At 44.1% G+C, this 22,284-nt stretch overlaps 1 protein-coding gene across 2 annotated transcripts in view; it reads left to right on the top strand.

Annotated features, from left to right (window-relative positions):
• LOC129701053 (neurogenic locus notch homolog protein 2-like) overlaps positions 1–22,284 on the top strand; it is a 147,622-nt gene that overhangs the window by 99,786 nt on the left and 25,552 nt on the right. For both annotated transcript variants that reach the window (XM_055641999.1, XM_055642000.1), the window contains exons 11-21: positions 131–364; positions 2,837–2,947; positions 6,699–6,891; positions 7,963–8,108; positions 8,661–8,774; positions 13,329–13,448; positions 14,746–14,898; positions 15,926–16,154; positions 18,994–19,195; positions 20,785–20,938; positions 21,124–21,308. In XM_055641999.1, the coding sequence (XP_055497974.1) occupies positions 131–364; positions 2,837–2,947; positions 6,699–6,891; positions 7,963–8,108; positions 8,661–8,774; positions 13,329–13,448; positions 14,746–14,898; positions 15,926–16,154; positions 18,994–19,195; positions 20,785–20,938; positions 21,124–21,308 (1,841 nt within the window). The remainder of the gene's footprint in view (positions 1–130; positions 365–2,836; positions 2,948–6,698; positions 6,892–7,962; positions 8,109–8,660; positions 8,775–13,328; positions 13,449–14,745; positions 14,899–15,925; positions 16,155–18,993; positions 19,196–20,784; positions 20,939–21,123; positions 21,309–22,284) is intronic.

Raw genomic sequence — 22,284 nt, 5'->3', positions numbered from 1 at the left:
CAAGTGTAACACACTTCAGCTCTTGTGAAATTTTAAAGCATGGTGGTGTGTAGAAATGGTTTCTTGCTTTAAAATTCTTCCTGCTAATTCCACTCTTTTTTTCCTCCTTGCTCCCAAATGGATAAACAAGGGTTCATGGGGACTATGTGTGAGATTAACGAAGACGACTGCAGTCCAGACCCCTGCCACTATGGGATGTGCAAGGATGGGATCGCCGGCTACACCTGCATCTGCGATTCTGGTTACAAGGGGCTGATCTGCAGCGAGCAGATCGACGAGTGTCAGAGTCAACCCTGTCAGAACGGAGGCACCTGCCAAGACCGTGTGAATGAATACAAGTGTCGATGCCCAGTTGGCACCTCTGGCAAGTACCTGTTTATTAAACAACCAGTCTTGTCAAGCCCAGGAAAATCACTTGGCAATTGTGCTGATTGTTGATGAGCACATCACATCTCACCACATTGACATGCTGTTTTTTGATGAACTGGTATTCTCATCACTGTTTGGAAAGGGAGCTGTTTCCATCCTTTTGCAGGCATGCTAACTCTTAGATTGAAGGGTGCTTTAAATAATTACATGGCTCCTATTTAAATTAAAACACTCGTACAACACTCAATGTGAAATGCCACTACAGTAGATGTTTAAATTAGGGTTTCAAACATAAAGATTCAGAATGAAGAAAAAAGAGACTCCTGGAAGCATGAGCAAAAAATGAACTGCTAGCCAGGCAGCATCAATGGAGGGAAATGGGTGGGATATTTTTTTCCAAATAATGGTGTTGAGGGAAAATACCTGATAGAAAATAGAAAGAGGCGAGGGGGAAGGGATGGGGTGGCAAGTGACAGGTGGATGCAGGGGGGGGAGGGGGGGGGGGGGGGGGGGGGGATTGGCAGATGAGTTGTGTGGAGGAGAGAAGGGTGGAGATGGTCATAAAAGCTGGAGGTGAGAGGTGGAGAAGTCAAAGGGCTGCAGATGGTGGTATTGAATAAGAAAGGAAGATCAGGAGTGAAATGTACTACCAGAGAGAGGGATGGTATGTAGATGAGATCAGGGGGGGATGGGTGGGTGATATAGCGACCTGGAGGGGGGTAGCAGTGGCTGCTGAGCAGGTGGAGGAGGGGGAAAAAGAACTGGCGAGTTGAGAGAAAGGCTTGCATGGAACGACCTGTGTAGATTAAGAGGAGAGGATCGGAGGCTAGTCGGGTGGGAATGGGGATGTTATCTGAAATTGTAAGCTACCCAAGCAGAATACAAGGAGACAATCAGCCATGACCTTGAACGATAGAGTGGCTTGATGGAACAGGTAATTCATACCAGCCTCAAATATTCTTAATGTGGTTGAGACAAAAGATTCAGTGTAGAATCCTTTTTTTCGAAAACCTAAAAGTAACATTAGCAAATTTGCAGATGACAGAAAGCTGGGTGGCAGTGTGAAGAGGATGCTATGATGATGCAGGGTGACTTGGAAAGGTTGGGCGAGTGGGCAGATGCATGGCAGATGAAGTTTAATGTGGATAAATGTGAGGTTATCAACTTTGGTGGCAAAAACAGGAAGGCAGATTATTATCTAAATGGAGTCGCGTTGGGAAACGGGGAAGTAAAATGGGATCTGGGGGCCCTTGTTCATCAGTCACTGAAAGGTACTGCCGGCAGTTAAGAAAGCAAATGCATGTTGGCCTTCATAACAAGAGGAGTTGAGTATAAGAGCAGAGGTCCTTCTGCAGTTGTACAGTGAGACCACACCTGGAGGATTGTGTGCAGTTTCGTCTCCCAATTTGAGGAAGATACATTCTTGCTATTGAGGAAGTGCGGCATAGGTTCACCAGGTTAATTCCTGGGATGGTGAGACTGTCATATGTTGATAGAATGGTGTGGCTGGGCTTGGATACTCTGGAACCTGGAAGGATGAGAGGGAATCTTATTGAAACGTATAAGATTATTAAGGGTTTGGACACGCTAGAGGCAGGAAACATGTTCCTGATGTTGGGGGAATCCAGAACCAGGCCCACAGTTTTAAGAATAAGGGGTAAGCCATTTAGAACGGAGATGAGGAAAAAAAAATTCCCACAGAAAGTTGTGAGTCTGTGGAATTCTCTGCCTCAGCGAGCGGTGGAGGCTGGTTCTCTGGATACTTTCAGGAGATAGTTAGCTAGAGCTCTTAAAGATAGCGGAGTCATGGGATATGGGGAGAAGGCAGGAGCAGGGCACTGATTGTGGATGATCAGCCATGATCACATTGAATGGCGGTGCTGACTCGAGGGGGCCGAATGGCCTACTCCTGCACCTCTTGGCTATTGTCAAATAGCAACCAAGAACATATGAAAGCAATGCATTTCATGTTTGCAAGCCAGTGGTTAGTGAACCAGGTATAAATAGGTACAATCACTTAGTTTCTCCCCATGTTGAAATCAGGATATCGACCAAGAGATGATTAACTAATGGACAGGAAGGAACCAGGGTGAGTGAGTTCACAGCAGCTTATTTTTAGATCTTCTCTGCAGATGCCAACTTCTATCTGATTGCCTTGTGCTCCAGAGTTTTGAGCAAGCACAGAATTAGGAACTTTCTGAAGCTGAGAATAGTGCAGGAAATCTGAACTGTGTGGCATAAAATGTATAGAGAATATTTGTTTAGATTAATTCACTGTGGATAGAACGGTGTTTACTTGACTTTATGTACCACAAGTGCAAGATTATTGTTGGGAGTCTTGGGAAAGTCTCTTCAAGCCCTCAGGGTCTTTGTGAGTTGTGACTTGTTTGCACCATTTGATCTTGCCACTCTGTTGCATTGCATTGAATGGATGTTAAATTACTGTTTTGCATGACCTGTTTTGCAGGTGTTAATTGTGAGATTAACTATGATGACTGTGCCAGCAACCCATGTGACTATGGAAGCTGTCAAGATGGTATTAATCGCTATGATTGCGTCTGCAGTCCCGGATATACAGGTAAGACCAGATATTGCTGTTGCTCCAAGGGCCTGTGTTCTAATTTATGCTAAACAGTCGACAACAGATTTTCTGTCATTTTTTTAATTTAGGAAAAATATGTTGGTATTGCTGGGAACAGTTCCTTCAGAAATTGAAGGAGTTAAAACAAGCATTATTTACTGACCAAGAGCTACTTGTGTAAACATAGTATTAGATTATATAATTATGAGAGGCAGTTAGGGTAAGAACATTGATTATTTTCCCAGTGTAGAAATGCCAAATACTCAAGGGTGTAGATTTAAGGTGAGGGGCAAAGTTTAAAGATTTGAGACTTTTTACACAGAAATTGATCGGTGATTGGGGAAAGTAGTAGAAGTGTGATACGGTTGTGATTATTAAGAGGCATTTGGTCAGACATGTGATCGTGCATGGAATGGGGAGATAGGGATCAGGTGCAGGCAGTGTCGAATCGATTTATCATGTGCACGTCGGGTGAGGTATAGGTACAGTGCAAATCTTACTTGTGGCAGCAGCACAGGCAAGTAGACTTGTACAATACACAAACAAATTATACATAAATGATTCATTCATAAAGATTGAGTTACTTTAACTTGGTATCATGGTCAGCACAGAGATCATGGGCCAACGGGCCTGTTCCTATTCTGTATATTCTATGTTCTATATGAACATGGCCCGGTGAACCTGATGGCACTGCACAAGATCAGTCTGAAGAAGGGTTTTGGCCCGAAACGTCACCTATTTCCTTCGCTCCATAGATGCTGTTGCACCCGCTGAGTTTCTCCAGCATTTTTGTGTACCTTCGATCTTCCAGCATCTGCAGTTCCTTCTTGACCAATATAAGGGATGTATTGGCCAAAACATGAGCAGGAGCCCTGCTGGTCTTTGAAGTAGTCTGCAGGCTTCCTTATGCCCAATGAGAGGGGCAGACACATCTTGGTTTTTCCAATGCCCTAAATGTAATTTTATTTTTAGATTTGTTTCAGTGCTATACATGTGGAGCCATTTCATTCAATTTACCATAGCCTTTTTAGGCAACATGTTTATAGGTGTGTCACATCACAATTCAGCCTGTTTTTAAAAGGTGACCTTTTTATTGAGCAAAAGTGGAAAAAACAATGTTCATTCCAATGGGATGTTCTTTTTTTTATGGTGCTTTCTTTGGATATTGAATTTTGGAATTTGAATTTAGCCTTTTAGAGACTTTAGAGAGAGCGTAGAAACGAGCCTTTTGGCCCACTGAGTACACCACGCCGACCAGCGATCACCCTATACACTTGCACTATCCTACGCACGAGGGACAATTTACAATTTTTTACCGAAGCCAATTAACCTACAAACCTGTACATCTTTGGAATGTGGGAGGAAGCCGGTGCACCCGGAGAAAACCTGCGTGGCCACAGGCAGAAGGTGCAAACTCCGTACAGGCAGCACCCGTAGTCAGGATCGAACCCAGATCTGTAATGTTCTAAGGCAGCAAATCTACTGCTACGCCACTGTGCCGCCTGCCATGAGAAGTATTCGTGGAATTCTTTGTGCATTCAATTTCTGTAGAGCATGATCACTTGGCCAGTTTTATGACAGCAAACAGTTGTGTGTATTGGTGAGGGGTAAATATTGACCATATCTTCAGGACTCTGGCTTTTTGAAGACGTGTTGGATCTATTCAGTGCATCTTATTTGAGAGCCAGCACCTGCAAAACTGCAGAGCTCCTTGCTTCTCTTCCAGAATTTTGGGACGGTCTCTTAACATTGTAAGAGTGGGTGAGAGTGCTAAAACTGAGCCAAGAGGGGAGGGAAAAGATTGAGAATGAAATAGTATCATATGATATTCGATGCCCAGATCTTTCAACAGAATGAGAATTTGACCTCGAGCAAGAGAGGAAATTGTGCACCACTTTTTTTAACTTTCAGATTTGAATGATTCAGTTTTCAGAAAGCATTTCCAACAGTCCCTTTCCCTCTCTCTATTTCCCTGTACGCCTGCAACTTGCTATCTCATATGTGCGTGTCAACACCCCTTTGATTTGTTTACCACTTTAACTACACTGGGGATATTTTACAGTGATCAATTAGCCAGCACATCTGTTGGAAGTGGGAGAAAACTAGACCACTCAGGGGAAACCTACATGGTCTCGGGGAGAACATGCAAACTCCATAGACAGTACCGGAGATCAGGCCTGCAGCCGGATTGTTGGAGCTGTTGCAGCTCTACCAGTTGCGTCGTGGTCATATGAGGCATTTGACCCAAATTCAACAAAGGAAATACAGTTTAAAGTCATGAGGAAGATAACGTACATGGACCGGATTGTAAAGCAATAGGTTTCACTAACCTCATTCCCTTCCCCTGATGATTTGAAAGGTGATTTCGTTTGGATCCCATTATCCCATTGCTTTCTTTCATTCCATGATCCTTCCATGAATTTTGGGACTGCTTCTACACTCTACGATTTGTGCACAGTTGAGATTTTAATTTATTCCCTAGCCATTGATGTAGGGAGGATGACGGATTGGTCTTGGTAAGCCCATCTGATCTCCTCCTATGGTCCATGCATCTTTCGGCCTGCTCTCTCAATTATTTGTGACTGGAAACCCGAGTTGGTGAAATTTGGCATTGTGCAAAGGGCATTCCCGTGATCATAATCATTTTATCCATTAAATATAGAATCGTGTGCCTCCACTTCCAGCAATGACTAATATCTTACAAATCACGCTGTCTAGTTGTTATTCCTGTGATTTATTTTTGTTCTTTGTTGGTGACAGATACCTGGGCTCCATTCAATGGGATCATTGTTTAAAGAGATAGTGAGGGTGCGGCTGGAACGGCAGTTCCTCTGTGCAGTGAAATTATAAACCCATGTACAAAGAGTAGGTTTGCAATTTCATTGCTCAAAGCTCACAGGATTCTTCCCCGACTGTCTTTAAGCATGGGTGGAGCCAACAGGTGGTGAGACAAAGCTCTTTGACAAGAGCCAAAGTCCTGTCCATCAAGCTTACAAAAAATCATGGCTCTGCCCCTTTAGTTTAGTTTAGAGATTTAGCGTGGAGACAGGCCCTACAGCCCACCGTCAGCGCCGACCAGTGATCTCCGTACACTAGTGTTATCCGGTACACTCGGAACAATTTACAGTTTTTAGCGACGCCAATTAACCTACGAACCTGTATGTCTTTGGAGTATGGGAGGCAAGTGGCGCACCCGAGAGAAAACCACGCTGTAATGGGGAAAGTGTCTCAACTCCATACAGACAGCACCCGTAGTGAGGATTGAACCAAGGTCGCTGGCTCTGTGAGGTATCAACTCTACAGCTGCACCACCATGTAACCCCCTTTACTTAGAGGCTAGCAGAAGGGTATGCTCTTGTTAGATCTCTTGAGCTTTATTACAATAATGGAGTCTCTCACCAGTTGGTTTGTCTTATTAAAAATGTTCACTCTCAGCTGACAGGCTCATCTTTCTAAGTATTGAGAAATATTTACTCTTGAATTGGTTCCTTCTGAGCAATCTTCAGTTCCTTTCCCTCCTCATTACAGCTCTGACAACCTAGGCACAACTTGAAAGTTTTTTTTATGTTTGTGATTCAGTAGAGAAGAAGTAGCTGAAATGGAGTAAGTGCAGATGGTGGTACGATGGTATGGGTACAGGGGAGCATTGAACAAGGACCTCAGAGTGGAGTCTGACAATGAAACAAAATAATTTTGAATTGTGGGTGCGTGGCTTCACGTTAAAGTGTTTTTGTGTTCTCATTCGCAGGACCCATGTGCAATGTTGACATAGATGAGTGTGCCTCCAACCCATGTCATAATGGAGGTACATGTGTCGATAAAATAAACCAATTTGTTTGTCACTGCCCTGAAGGATATCATGATCCCCATTGTATATCGGAGGTGGACGAGTGCAAGAGCAGTCCCTGTATTCATGGACGATGTGTAGATGACGTCAACAGGTCTGTTCCAGTCGCTGCCTTTCTTTGCTCCTTCTACCTCTTAGACCTGTTGCATTTAACTTGCAAAATATTTGTTAGAAATTCTCACTGCTAATTCTCATTCTGTAAAGTAACGATGGTGGGTGGGATGCAGGGGCAATGGAGGCATAAGGAAAACTCCAGGAGTATAGTAAAACTCCAGGAGCATAGTTAATTCTTGCCTTAAAAATTATCGTTTTCATTTTTGCAGTTACCAGTGTGAAAGTGAGACCAACTGGGCAGGAGTCAACTGAGGGAATCTGAATGCCACCTACAGTTAGTTTGCTGTTTATCCTACATGGGTATGGGGTACAGGCAGAGTTTGGTGTGCCTATGCTGTTTGGCTTGCTGGGTGAGACCGACATGCCTGATTGTGGCCTCATGAAACTGTGTTCCAGTTTGATTCATTGCATTGAGAGGTGATGCATGAAAAATTCAACAGTGTGAAACCAATTAAAAATTTGTGTGAGGACATAACTAAAAATTGTTCTTCTCTGAGGGGTAACTATATTATGCCTAAGAATAGGCGCAAGAAGGTTGGGTACAAAAGTCCCGGTTTTCATTGGATTGGACAAACCTGATATTTTCTATTTGTTGCCTGCATGTGTGGTTTTGAATTGAATGTGGAGTTGGTATTTTTAATGCATTAACCAATGCTTGATGCATGCTATGTGTTTTGTATATCACATCATTCATTGAAAGCAACGGGGAAGGGTTTACACGGTCAACAAAGGTGAATTCTCTTAAACAGACAGGGTGTGGCTACCAGATAATCATCGTCAAGGCTTTGGTTAAGGATCATTGTTACCCAAAAGAAACCCCCACCCTTCTTGCAAGCTTTACATCCCAAAGGTGGCATATCCATCAGTGCATTATCCCTAAGCACTGTACTGGAGTGTCATTTTTGACTCGCATGGAGTTCAGTCCAGATACATTTTTTAATTATATCCTTGGATTTACAGGGCCCCATTGCATTTTTGGACGTGACTTTACCAAGCAGGTGACGATTCTGGTTAATCGTTGCCTTGAACTTCCCATTTTTCTTTCTCGCAGTTACCAATGCAAATGTGATGCTGGCTGGGCTGGAGTAAACTGTGATGTGGACAAAGATGAGTGCGAGTCAAATCCCTGTCAGCAGGGTGGAACTTGTGAGAACCTCGTCAATGGTTACAAGTGCACGTGTGTGAAAGGGTTCAAAGGTGAGGAAAAATCTGTGAAGCTCATATCATCCAAATAGTTACATTGAGTGGTATGCCCTAATGGGTGGAAATGCCCATGTCCAAAAATGCATTCAGGCATTTGGATTAGAGCAAGTTAAAAATGCTGCCACTGAAGTCTATGGTAACTTGCTGCAGTGCATCTTACAAATGATGCACGTTTCAACTCGTACAGTAATGGGACAAATGCTTAGCTGAATTGATCGGGTGTTGATCAGTGCAGCTTGGGAGGGTTATTGCGGTTTGTGCTGGCAGTGAGTCTCCTTTGTGGGCAAGGGTATACAGTGCAAAAACTGTCCTAACTTTACCACCAGATGGCAATTGTATTCATCACTACCTGCAGAGTTGGTGTGGCATTGAAGGGGACAGGGTCGTAGTGGTAAAGGCATGTTATCACAGCTAAGCCTTCACTTTGACTGCTGTCAAAACCGATTGATTGTTCTTTTTCTGAATATCTGCAATGGCAGGAGCGTGCATCACCTTATAAGCAGGCATAAAAAAATCCGTTCTTTTCCCACTCTTCTGAATCTTAAGGTTTTGACTGCCAAATCAACATAAATGAATGTGCATCCAATCCCTGCCTAAATAAAGGAGCCTGCGTGGATGAAGTGAACAGCTACCACTGCGTGTGCTCTCTCCCGTATACTGGTAAGGGTTTTTAAAGCAAAGTCACTGTGTGCAGCGTTTTCCTTGTGTCGTCCTTTCGTAGATGATGACGTTGGGTTGCTGGGTTTCTCCCATGCTGTGTTGGAATCATGGAGTCTTATCGTGTGGAAACGGGCCCGTCGGCCTAACTTGCCCACACCAACCAATATGCCCCATCTACACTAGTTCCACCTGCCTGTGTTTGGCCCAAATCCTTCTAAATCTGTCCTTTCCATGTATCTGTCTAAATGTTTCTTAATTGTTGCGATTGTACCTGCCTCAAGTACCTCCTTCGACAGCTCGTTCCATACATCCACTACCCTTTGTGTGAAAAAGTTACCCCTTAGGTTCCTATTAATTCTTTCCCCCCTCATCTTAAATTGATGTCCTCTGATTCTCGATTCCCTTACTCTGGGAAGAAACTCTGTGCATCCACCCAATCTATTCCTCCCATGATTTTGTACACCTCTAAGATCACCCCTCATCCTCCAAGGAATAGAGTCCTAGCCTGCTCAACATCTCCCCATAGCTCAAGCCCTTGAGACCTGGCAACTTCCTTGTAAATCTTCTCTGAACTCTTTCCAGCTTGACAACACCTTTCCCATAACATGGTGCTCAAAACTGAACTCCAACCTCTAAAGTGTGGGCACTGTGTTTAAAACTGGTCTTGACCCAAGTAAATTTGTCATTTGCAAATAATGGGCTGATCCCACGCATTAAAAGACATTTCTAAAATCTGATTTATCTGTTTCAAAAATCACTCCCACCTCCCTCCAGAATGTTGCCATATGACAGAGTGCTCATGTTATTGCCTGATTAACAGGGAAGCCCCATAAGCATAACATTTCCATATCACATGCTCTTCAACTTTGGGAGCATTCTTATTAATTTTGCTTGTGTGAACCAAAACCGGTTCTATCAAACTGCAATAACCTTATCCCGGTGTAAGCGTGAGACAATTCCTGCAGCACTGGTTCTAGATGTCCTTTGGGGAGGGCAGGACTAAGGCCAGAGTTCCAGGGCTGGTGCTTTAACCTGAGCATCAGTGGTCACGAAAGGCAAAGTCCAGCACAAGGTTTTCAGATCACTTTCTATTTACCAAATCAAAGGTTGGTGTAGTTTAGTTCACTGATTTCCAGGTGAGGGATGAAGAAATTGCTTGTATGGAGGGAGGAGTAGAAAAATGTTGGGGAGTGGTTGCGAAATCTGCCTGATTTTTGCTCTGGGCATTTAATGCAATGGTGTGCAAGGCAGGATTGTGAGCTGAAGATGGAGCTTGGTGATGCATTACTGTGCGAGAGAGCTGGAGGTGGTATGCATACATCTCTTTACTCCCCTGCCACTGTAGGACTGGTGCTGCTGCAGGTCTAGCTCTACTGTTCTAGTGTCTCAGCTGACATCAGATACCCCAGCCCAAGATGTGAGCATTTGGTCTATCAGTTTAAATCTCAAAGCCTCCCCCACCCCAAGACTATTTACACTACAGCTATCTCATTGACAGAGAATGGTATAACAGAGGAATAGCTCCTTTATCTCATCCACCTGATCCATATCCCTTAATGTTTAAGAAAGAACTGCAGATGCTGGAAAAATCGAAGGTAGACAAAAAATGCTGGAGAAACTCAGCGGGTGAGGCAGTATCTATGGAGAGATGGAATTGGCGACGTTTGCACACCACTGCATTAAAGGCCCAGAGCAAATTGGCAACGTCACCAATTCCTTCTCTCCATAGATGCTGCCTCACCCGCTGAGTTTCTCCATATCCCTCAATTCTCTCCACTTCCATGTGCCTATCAGAAAGCCTCTAAAATGCCACAATTATATCTGCCTCCACCACCATCCATGACAGCACATACCAGGCACCCACCACCCAATTTAGTTTACAGATACAGTGCGGAAACAGGCTCTTCCCCCACCGAGTCCATGCTGACCTGCGATCCCCACACACCAAAACAATCCCACACACATTAGGGACAATTTTCAATTTTACCGAAGCCAATTAACTTGCGTTCTTGGACGTTCCTGGAGTGTGAGAGGTAACCGGAGCACCTGGAGAAAACCTAGGCAGGTCACGGAGAGAATGTACAAACTCCGTACTGATTGTACACGTAGTCAGGATTGAACCTGGGTCTCTAGCGCTGTAAGGCAGCATCTCTACCGCTGCGCCACCGTGCCGTCTAAACCCGTACATCTCCTTTAAACTTTGCCCCTCTCATCATAAAACTATGATCTCCAGGGCATCCCGGAATTCTGCAATATTGGCAAAGTGTCCTCAGCTATGTGATAATAACACGTTGTTAATACAATGGGATCTTTTTCTGAGGGGTCAGTCAAGTCTGCTTTAACGTCACAATCTATTGCACCTACAGTATCGCGCTCTCTCAGTAGTGGAGGGACTGCAAGAGTTGGGTATGGCATTTGAATCCACTCACTGAGATGAGATCTGTTTAAATTGTGGCTGACACTGTCTTACAAGGATTTAGACATGTTATTCTTAAATTTTTCAGTCGCACTTTTCATGCATCAAGTCCGCATCTGTGCTTTAATCCATGCAAGCCGCCCAAACTAATGCTCACTTCACATACTCTCTAATCTCCCTCTTCAAGCAGCTAGCTAAGTCCTTTGTAAAAATATTTCTTTATTGTGTTTCCATTATTGAAGGAGATCACTCTGACGGTGACGGGTTTTAGTCTGGCTCAACTGATGGGAATGGTGATGAAGGTTGTTCCCAAGCATTCTGAAAGTACAGATTACATTTTAAAATTACATGCTGTGCTGCTATATTGTACTATGATATGGCTGAATTATCTCTACTTGTTTTCAAAATTTGCAATTGTACAGACCTCCAGCGTTTCTGATTATATTGTGTCTTTGTTATGTATAACTGTTTTCTTTACTGGTTTGTTGTTTTATTCGGGCCCAGGTGAGGTGAACGAGTGGCAGTTGTTGAACATGATTGTTCAAGGTTTTGCTTCTTTCTCCTAGTTTGCTTTTTTCACTACCAACAGTATTCAATTTTTCTTCCCATATCCCTGCCCCATCCCAGGACTGTAATTGTAATCTAAACTACAACAGTCCAACACCAGAAGCCAGATGTGGAGATCTGGGCCATTTGGCCCTTCCTGCCTCTGCTGATGCTTAGAAGGCGCTATCCAATTAACATGCAAATGAACTAATTAAGCCAATCTAGCTCCAAGCCACTTATTAATATTGTACTGATCTCACTATAACCTCAACTCTACATTAATTTCTGTAACTTCTGTCATATTTTATCCCCTTGCTTATCAATAGTCAATTTTATCCCCTTGCCTATCAATCATCAGCCATGATCATATTGAATGGCGGTGCAGGCTCGAAGGGCTGAATGGCCTACTCCTGCACCTAATTTCTATGTTAATAGTCAATTGCGGGAGAGTCCAGATCCAGGGGCACAGTTTAAGAATAAGGGGTAGGCCATTTAAGACTGAGATGAGGAAAAACCTTTTCACCCAGAGAGTTGTGAATCCGTGGAATTCTCTTCCACTGAAGGCAGTGGAGGCCAATTCATTGGATGTATTCAAGAGAGAGTGAGATATAATTCTTAGGGCTAATGAAATTAAGGGATATGGGAAGAAAGCAGGAACTGGGTGCTGATTTCAGATGATCAGCCATGATCATATTGAATGGTGGTGCTGGCTCAAAGAGACGAATGGCCTACTCCTGCACGTATTTTCTATGTCTATGTTTCTATATCTGTCTAACTCTGGCAGAAGAATAGTCAAAGATGGCATTCGCAGCATTTGAATTTTGTCCCGCTCCCTTTTCCTTCCCCATGGATTGCAATTTTTCCAATTAATTTTCCATGTCATCCATTGCTCTGTAGAAAATGTCCAACATCAGGCAGTGAATACTCAACACACTATTTTTCAAGCAGGAAATGTCATCTCCCGTTTGGTTCTCTTGCCAAAGATTTTAAGTCTCTGTCCAATGGTTACCACTCTTTTTCCTGGGGGAGCACTTTTTCCTAATTGAATCAGAATCCCTCATCATTTTTAAGAACTTCTGTAAAACCTCTCTTTGCTCTTCTCTGTACTAAGGTAAACTGTCCTAACAAAAGGGCAGCACAGTGGCACAACTGGTGGGGCTGCTACCTCACAGCACCAGAGACCCGGGTTCGATCCTGACCTCGGGTGCTGTTTGAGTGGAGTTTGCACCTACTCCCTGTGACTGCGTTGGTTTCCTCTGGGACCTCCGGTTTCCTCCCACATTCCAAAGACGTGCAGGTTTGTAGGTTAATTGGCCTCTGTACAATTGTCCTAATGTGTAGGGAGTGGATGAGAAAGTGGGGTAAGATAGAACAAACCTGAATTGGGTGATCGATAGCTGGTGTGGACTTGGTGGTCTGAAGGGCCTGTTTCCATGTCCATATCTCTAAACCACACTGAAAGCTGAGGTGCCATAACACTTGTTTTCAATGGGCCTCACTGCCAACAGCAGTATGTGGATGAGTGTATTGCAACCCGTTGTACCTTGCATTGTTCTAATGGATTTTCTTCACCTTCCTTTCCATTTCTTCAGGCAAAGATTGCGAGTCCATTCTCGCCCCATGCTCCTCCCATCCATGTGAAAATGGCGGTGTATGCAGTGAAACCGAAGACTATGAGAATTATGTGTGCACATGCACAGTGGGTTGGCAAGGTGAGATTTTATACGTTGTTAGATTAGGAACAAACCTGGACTATTCAATAGCTGTATGATTCAGTTAAATCAAGACTGACTGGTACCTCAATTCTTCTTGACCTCAAAGTCGTAGCAGCCATGGAGAATGCTGCAAAGCTTTACTGATTCCTGGGACTCCAAAGATGTATAGGTTCGTACGTTAATTGGTTTGGTAAAATTGTAAATTGACCCGAGTGTGTAGGACAGTGTTAGTGTGCGTGGATTGCTGGTCAGACTTTGTGGGCCGAAGGGCCTATTTCCGTGCTGTATTTCTAAACTAAACTAAACTAAAAGCAGTGAGGAGAGATTGTGTTGCTGGATTGCATTCGCCAATGATTGAAAGAGTAAGAACGGGTCCAATTGAAGACCGTCTTCTTATAGGGCTAGCCAGGTAGGATATAAGGACAAATCCATTCATGGCTGGATGTCGAGAACAAAGGGTCTAGGTCTCGGATCACAGGACTAGGGATTTATGCTTCGGATGTCTTCAGTTTGTGGGTGGAGAACCTGTGAAATTAACTACCAACCAGGGCTGTGAAGGCCAAGACGCACCTTAAGAAGCCGCAAAAGGCATCATAAGCACTGAGAGAGAATGAGAATACACTGTGGTAGATAATCACCCATGATTGTATTGAATGGCAGAGCAGACTAGATGGGCTGAATGGCCTACTCGTGCCTATTGTCTGCGTGTTTATCCACCCATAGCTTATTACTCCTTCAGACCCGGCATCTCAGCCTCGGCAATGGACAAATTATTTTTTAACTATTTTATTTTGTTTAAACTTTTATTTCAGAGAGTTTTAAATGTACTAAAAAAATTAACAAACTAATAATCTTCTTTAACAATTTAATCTGTTTTATAGTTATTAAAAAGCCGGAGACATTTAAAACTATGGGTTTTTATAGAAGCATATGGAACTGAGGCATTGGCAAGACATGGTTGGGTCATGTGAGGATACAGAGGGGTGTGGGAATAATCAGGAAGGATGGAGATAAAGTAGGTCAGCCTGGCATTCATTGACTTGTTGAGCAGATGCGAAGTCTGAATGGCCTTTACTGCCATTTCATCTGTGCTTGTTCTTTTGTGCTCTAAATTCTGGAAAATTCCGTTAACACCATTTTTTTTATTTCTGCACATTAAATAATTCAATTATTATGTAGCCATTTGACCCTTGGGCTTTACCTTCCCACAGTGTGGATTGTTTTAGATGGTGTGGAATTTGGAAAGTCCCCACTCACTGCAGTATGTGGTTCTAATGAATGTTTTGCCTTGTAGGTCGGAGATGTTCGGTGGATATTGACGAGTGTGTTGCTGATCCCTGCAAAAATAGTGCTGCTTGTCAAAATATTCCTGGGAGCTACCAGTGTCATTGCCTCCCTGGCTACACGGGAGTGAACTGTAAGACAAACGCAAATGACTGTAGCCCCAGTAAGTGCTTTAAACGTGCAATGAAATTCATTTGTTGCTCTTTGGAAGAAAAAGCTTTCTGTTCTGTTAAATTTGCATGAGCTCAGCTCTAAATGGTTTCTGTGCGGTGACCGACTCCATAAGGTACCGTCACTGTTATAAGGTAGAAAGCCTAACTATTTAAAGACAAGGACCTACAAAGACACTGTGATGGTAACCATATTGCTTCAGTGATGGCGGCTGAGGATATTGCCCAGGATACTGAGTGAGGTCCTTTTGAAATGGTGTTATAGGATTATTGATTCCACATCCATGTGTAAATGAGGCTTTAGGTGAACGATACATCCAAAATTTGGCACCACGGCCACTCAAGTGACAATTCACTGGAATTTAGAAGGATGAGAGGGGATCTTATAGAAACATATCAAATTCTTACAGGATTGGACAGGCTACATGCAGGAAAATAAAATCCTGATGTTGGGGGAGTCCAGAACCAGCAGTCACAGTTTAAGAATAAGGGGTAGGCCATTTAGGACTGAGATGAGGATAAACATCTTCACACAGAGAGTTGTTAATCTGTGGAATTCTCTGCCACAGGAGGCAGTGGAGGATAATTAACTGGATGTTTTCAAGAGCGAGTTAGATTTAGCTCTTAGGGCTGAAAGAATCAAGGGATATGGGGGGAAAAGCAGGAACCGTCAGGAACTGATTTTAGATGATCAACCATGATCATATTGAATGGCGGTGCTGGCTTGAAGGGCCGATTGGCCTACTCCTGCACCTAATTTTTCTATGTTTCTAATTTACGGATAAATCTTTCCCTCTCCTTTACTGCCAGGGAGGCCAGGTGGATTATGTACTCTGGTCTTGAGTGGAACTTAAATCCATAACCTTCTGTGTTAAAGGCATGTGTTGTGATTAAAGCTGCAGCTGAAAACTTGTTGTTTCTGTAAATTCTTGTTTGCTTGCTTGCTAAAACTTGGTTAAATCCAGCACCAAAATACAGTACTTGGTTAATAATTAAAAATGTGCTGCTGTCATTGTATAGATCCATGCCAGAATGGGGGCGCCTGTATTGATGGTGTTAACACGTTCTTGTGCAACTGTTTGTTGGGATTCACTGGTGACAAGTGCCAGCAAGAGATAAACGAGTGCTTCAGTAACCCTTGTCTGAACGGCGGGAACTGCTCCGATTATGTCAACAGTTATGTCTGCAAGTGCCCGCAAGGTTTCAATGGGATTCACTGTGAAAACAACATGCCCGACTGCACAGAGAGGTAAGAGAAACTTTGCTTTATGTAGCAACTTTAAATAACCACAGCCAACAACATACCTTTTAAAATGTGATAATTGTCAAAATACATTATAAAATACAGCCACCATAAAAAATATAGATTAAAAAAAAATATAGCAATAGTCTGTGCGGTCTCAATGATCCAATAGTTTAGGTGGGAACAGCTTAATATCAAGCGGAGGAGGCTCGTTTAGTTTGTTATTACTGTCATGTCTACTGAGGTACAGTGAAAAGCTATTTTGTTGTGCGCTATGAGGTCAGCAAAAAGACAATACATGATTAACCTGACTGATCCTAGATTGTCTCTAATGATCAAACACGATGACTGAAGGGTGGCCCTAAATTTTATTTTAGTGTTTATTTTTTCATTTCAAGTTTTTTTTTGTTTTTTTTGGGGTTTTTAAAAATGTTTTAAAGTACTTGCCACCTTGGGCTAATTCAGAGCAGTGTAATATCCTGTTTCTTTGCAATAGGAACACAGAGTATGACTAGGACCATTAAGTCAGCTGAAGCATTCTGCAGTCAGTACGGCTAATCACTAATTCAGTCTGAAGAAGAATCCCGACCTAAAACATCCCCTATCCATGTTCCCCAGAGATGCTGTGTGACCTGCTGAGTTACTCCAGCAGTGGGGTTGAGAGGGAAAGATAGATCAGCCATTATAGCAGGGTAGACTCGACGGACCAAATGGCCTAATTCTGCTCCTCAGGCTTATTTATCTTTTTTTGAGGCTAGGTTCATTGGTTTACATTGTTAATGTTAGGTGTGGTTTTCTAAGGGTAGAAGGGAGACTGTCGATCAGCCCAACAAACTTTCTGTAAAAGAATGGATGAGCTATCTTTGATTCATATTCTTCGACAAGGCTCCATTTCTTCTACAAGGCACCAATGGTGGCACAAGGTAGCAACAGCTGTCTTACAGCGCCAGAGACTTGAGTTCAATCCTGACCACGGGTGCTGTAATTTGTACATTCTCCCTGTGTTCGTGTGGGTTTTCCCTGGTTTTCTCCCACACTCCAAAGATCTAATGGTTTGTAGGTTAATTGGCTGCAGAAAAAAATACCCCAAGTGTGTGTAGGATAGTGCTAGTGTGTGGGGATCGCTGGTGAGCGTGGACTCGTTGGGCTGAAGGGCCTGTTTCCATGCTGCATCTATAAACTAAACTGAGCTAAACTAAACCCACAGTCCTTTGTGACAAGAGTTCCAAATTGTTGCTATCCCATGGTGTGAACATAAGGCGGGCATCAAATTACAATTAAAAGATGATCCATGAGGAGTTGTCACAATTTCCTCAATATTTGACAAGCTTTTAAATTATTAGCCAAGGATGAGATGGGCTCAGTCTGCAGTGCAGGATGGTTGGGGGGGGAGGCAGATGAGGATTTGAGGTAATCAGTGAAAAGAATGCTTGGAGGATGAATTTGATCGGTGGGGGTGGGTTAGTCTGAGGGAAGGGATTCCCACACATTGTTGCTGCATTCCTTTTCGCCATTAATCTCCATTAGCTCGCAGTAAGTCAGCTGAGGCTTGCTGCAGGCAGTACGGCCAATCGTTAATCCTCAAAGCAGCTTGGAGAGGTTGGGAAAGGGAGAAACAGAACTCCATTGTCTTTAAAGAGCATGCTCTCGCTCGCTTTCTGTGTTAGCAGTGAGCTCCCGGGCGATCCTTTCTTGTGCGCCTGGGTGCTGACAAATGGGGTGCAGGGGGAATGTGGTCCTGGTGTTCCCTTTACCTGGGCTGAGCGAGTTGACCCCCCACCCCCCCCTAACGAGTGCCTCTCTGACCTCCCCATGACAGTCAGAGAGCAGGTAATTGTGCAGAACTCCATCTGAGAGACGGATGATTCCCTCCGGTGACATTTCAGCAGCAACAGTCTCTCATTTCCACCGTTATTCCCTCCCACCACCAGCCCTCACAAGCTTCCTCTTACACAAAGTAAGAGACTTGAGACATCGGAGTTTGAGACTTAATTTTCAAATTGAATGGATTGAAAATGACGAATCAGCAAGATTGTCTCCGACCTCATCCGGTAATTCCCACAGAGACATGGTCAGTGGTAGGATGGGGGCTAAGTCAGGATTGCACCAACTGGCTCATTTGAGGGCATTCATTATCTGTGTAGGTTGTAGTCATCTAGACTGCAGGACACGGGTTTTCTCAAGCGCTTTCTTCAGAATGTAGAAATAGAAAAGGATAACACAGGAGCGGCTCTGAAGCCCACAATGTCTGTGCCAAACACGATGCCAAGTTAAACTAATCTGATCTGTCTGCACGTGATTCGTGTCCCTCCATTCCCTGTCTTTCTGAAAGTCTCTTAAATGCCACTATTGTATCTCCTTCCACAACCACCCCTGGCAGTGGATTCCAGGCACTGGCAATCCTCTGTGTTGGGGGAAAACAAGCTTGCTCTGCACATCTCTTTTAAATTTTGCCCCTTTCATCTTAAAGCTATGCCCTGTTGTCTTTGGCTTTTCCACTGGGGAAAAGGTTCTGTCTATACTGTTTATGCCTCACAATTTAATATATTAATTTTCCCCTCAACCACTGGTGTTGAGAAAACAAAATCCAAGAGTATCCAATTTCTCCTTGGAGCTTATACCCTCTAATGGAGGTAGCATCCTGGTAAACCTCTTCTACACCCTCTCCAAAGCTTCACTATTCTTCCTGTAACGGGGTGACCAGAACTTGCACAATACTCCAAATGGGGCTTACGTAAAGTCTTGTAGAGCAATTCTTATACTTCCCAACTCTTATACTCAATGCCCGACCTGCAAAGGCGAGCATACCATATGTCATCTTCACCACTGATTTTTGTATTGATAGCTCTTGCTTCAACGATGGTACCTGTGTCGACAGCATCAACTCGTACATTTGCCATTGCCAGCCTGGCTTCACTGGTGCCAATTGCCAGTTCGACATCAATGAGTGTGACTCCAAACCGTGTAAGAACGGTGGCACCTGCATCGATGGGCTGGGCAGTTACCGCTGCACCTGTCCCTCTGGCTACTCGGGCAACAACTGTCAGGTGAGGGCTTGCCACGTGTGGCTAACAGAGTAACTAGACTTTGGAACCATTTACACCATATCGTTGCCAAACTCCGAAAGCAGCTGTATCAGTTTCTGTTGCAGTGAGGGTGAGACCTTGTTGTGTAAAGCACTGGCTGCCCCACTAGTCCTCACCACTCCAGTGGGCCGGGTTCAATCCTGACCTTTGCTGTTGATGTGGAGTTTGCACATTCTCCTTGTGACAACTTGTTCCCCGGGTGCTCAGATGTTCTCTCACACAACAAAGACGAGGAGGTTGGCAAGTCAATAGTCTGCTGTAAATTTCTCCTCCTGTGTAAGTGAAGGGTTAAAATCTGGACGTGGTTGACGGGAATGTGGGGTGAATGAAATGGGATTGAAGTACAAGGATGGTTGATGGTGGACTGAAGGGCCTGTTTCCTTGCTGCATCACTCCAGAAGCCCACTCTATTTATCCTGATGTTATTAATTGAACACGGCCTGCATGTACATTGTATCTTTTCATAGCCGTCGAAAAGCATTTACAAGCAACTGAGTGCTCTTTGAATATTATCCTGTCATAGCAACGGAAAGGCAGTACCCAGTTTGTGCACAGCAACATCCCACAAGCAGAACTGTGCCCATGACCACCGCATACTCTGTTTGTGACCTTAGCTAATGGACTAATCTAGGCTAGGGTACCTCTTCTATATTTTAAAGGGGAACGTGATTAAATGTGATGGGGGATTGTCTGTAAGATTGCAAACCCATTTGTGCTGTGCTGTGGATGATGTGCCTTCAGCATTGGTTTGTTTTCCTATTAATTCCTTGTCGGGATGCGAGTATGTTCCCATGGGAGTTGCTGAGCCCTCTGCTTGATAAGTCCATGTGTCTCACTCAAGACCTGAATCTGTTGCCATGAGACCGGGAACATTTTTTTAAAGATGATTCTTGACCAAGCCAACAGTTTTTTACTCTGAGTTAACCCAAACCCATCTGGTTTTTAATAGCAGATCAGTTTTTGCTGAATTGAAACACTGAAACTTGCTGTTGTGGGATTTGGATCTGCGTTCATGCGATGATCGGCTTGGGGCTCCATATTGCTAGTGTTCTAATGTGATCATTCAGTTGCTATACTTGTTGATGGTGATGAAAGCCACACAGAGTGGGTGGGTGAGCCCTGGGAGTGGCTGGGTCTTCACTGTGCTGGTCCCATAGGGCCATAGTCATACAGTGTGGTAATAGGCCCTTTGGCCCAACTTGCCCACACTGACCAACATGTCCCATCTACACTAATCCCACCTGCCTGCGTTTGACCCATATCCCTCTAAACTTGTCCTATCCATATACATGTCTAAATGTTTCTTAAATGTTGCTATAGTGCGTGCAACTACATCATCTGGAAGCTCGTTCCATACACTCACCACCCTTTGTGTGAAAAAGTTACCCCTAAGCTAATTATTAAATCTCCCCCCCCCTTACCTTAAACCTATGTCCTCTGAATCTCAATACCATTAATCTGGGCAAAAGACTCTGTACATCTACCTGATGTATTCCTCTCATGAGAGAATGAATGAATGTTAAATAACGCTGCCTTATTCTGTGCTGTAGACCCTGGTAAACCTGTGTAGTGGCTCGCCCTGCAAGAACAGAGGCAAGTGCATGCAGCGAGGTGCCACATACCGCTGCCTCTGCCAGAGTGGCTGGACCGGCCTGTACTGTGACGTACCAGATGTGTCGTGTGAGGTGGCAGCTCTCCATAGAGGTGGGTGAAGGCCAGCATAATACTTGAAGATAATGTTCCAACTAGCGTTGGTGTGTGACTTGGCTTGTGTTTTGTCCCCACAAGCCTTTCAATGGGGTGGACGTTGCCCCTGAATTTGTTTCATTTTGATTCCATTCCAGGCAGATGTTCTGTTAACTGTTTTCCCTTCACCTCCACCTTACCAGGCTTGACTGTGCCGCAACTTTGTCAACATTCGGGGATTTGCATCAACACTGGCAACAGTCATCGATGCCAATGCATGGCTGGATACACAGGCAGCTATTGCCAGCAGGATGTGGATGACTGTGCGTCAAACCCATGCCACAATGGTGGCACCTGCAGGGATTACCCGGGCAGCTACGCTTGCGAGGTGAGTGGTTCACCAACTCTTCTCATGCGCTGATCAGTCCAGTGCTTTAGGTCTGTTATAATGGGGAGAGCTAGATAGAGCTCTTAAAGATAGCTGAGTCAGGGGATATGGGGAGAAGGCAGGAACGGGGTACTGATTGAGGATGATCACCCATGATCAAAACTGAATGGCAGTGCTGGCTCGAAAGGCAGAATAGCCTACTCCTGCACCTATTGTCTATTGCAACATCAGAGGAAATAAACGCAAGAGAACTGAGATGGGGAGCTGGAGAAACTCGCTTTGCATGCATAGATAGCACGTTCAAGAGAATAATTTAAACCACGTTCAAGGTGCTGAAGTAACTCAGCGGGTCAGGCAGCATCTCTGGAGAACGTGGATAGGTGTTGTTTCAGGTCGGGACCATTCTTCAGAAAGAGAGCACTTTCAAGAGACCCGACTCTTCATTTGGAGAAAGATGAGAGTCATAGAGTGATACAGTGGAAACAGGCCCTTCAGCCCAACTTTTGCCAACATGTCTCAGCTACACTAGTCCCACCTGCCTGCGCTTGGTCCATAACCCTCCAAACTTGTCCTACCCATGTACCTGTCTAACTGTTTCTTAAACATTGGGATACCCAGCCTCAAATACCTCCTCTGACAGCTTGTTCCATACATCCACCACCCTTTGTGTGGAAAATGTTACCCCTCAGATTCCTATTAAATCGTTTGAACTTCTTCTAAGAACTTGAACTAAATCCTTCACCATGAACCTATGTCCTCTGGTCCTCAATTCCCCTACTTTAGGCTAGAGACTCTGTGCATCTTTTCCTCTCATGATTTTGTACACCTCTATAAGATCACCCCTCATCCTCCTGGGCTCCAAGGAATAGAGACCCAGCCTACTCAACCTCTCCCTATAGCTCACATCCTCTAATCCTGGCAACATCCTGGTAAATCTTCTCTGAACCTTTTCAATCTTGACAATATCTTTTACAGT

Source organism: Leucoraja erinacea, chromosome 10, assembly GCF_028641065.1.
Source record: "Leucoraja erinacea ecotype New England chromosome 10, Leri_hhj_1, whole genome shotgun sequence".
NCBI classification, from domain to species: domain Eukaryota; kingdom Metazoa; phylum Chordata; class Chondrichthyes; order Rajiformes; family Rajidae; genus Leucoraja; species Leucoraja erinaceus.
This window is presented reverse-complemented; position numbering and strand designations above follow the sequence as displayed.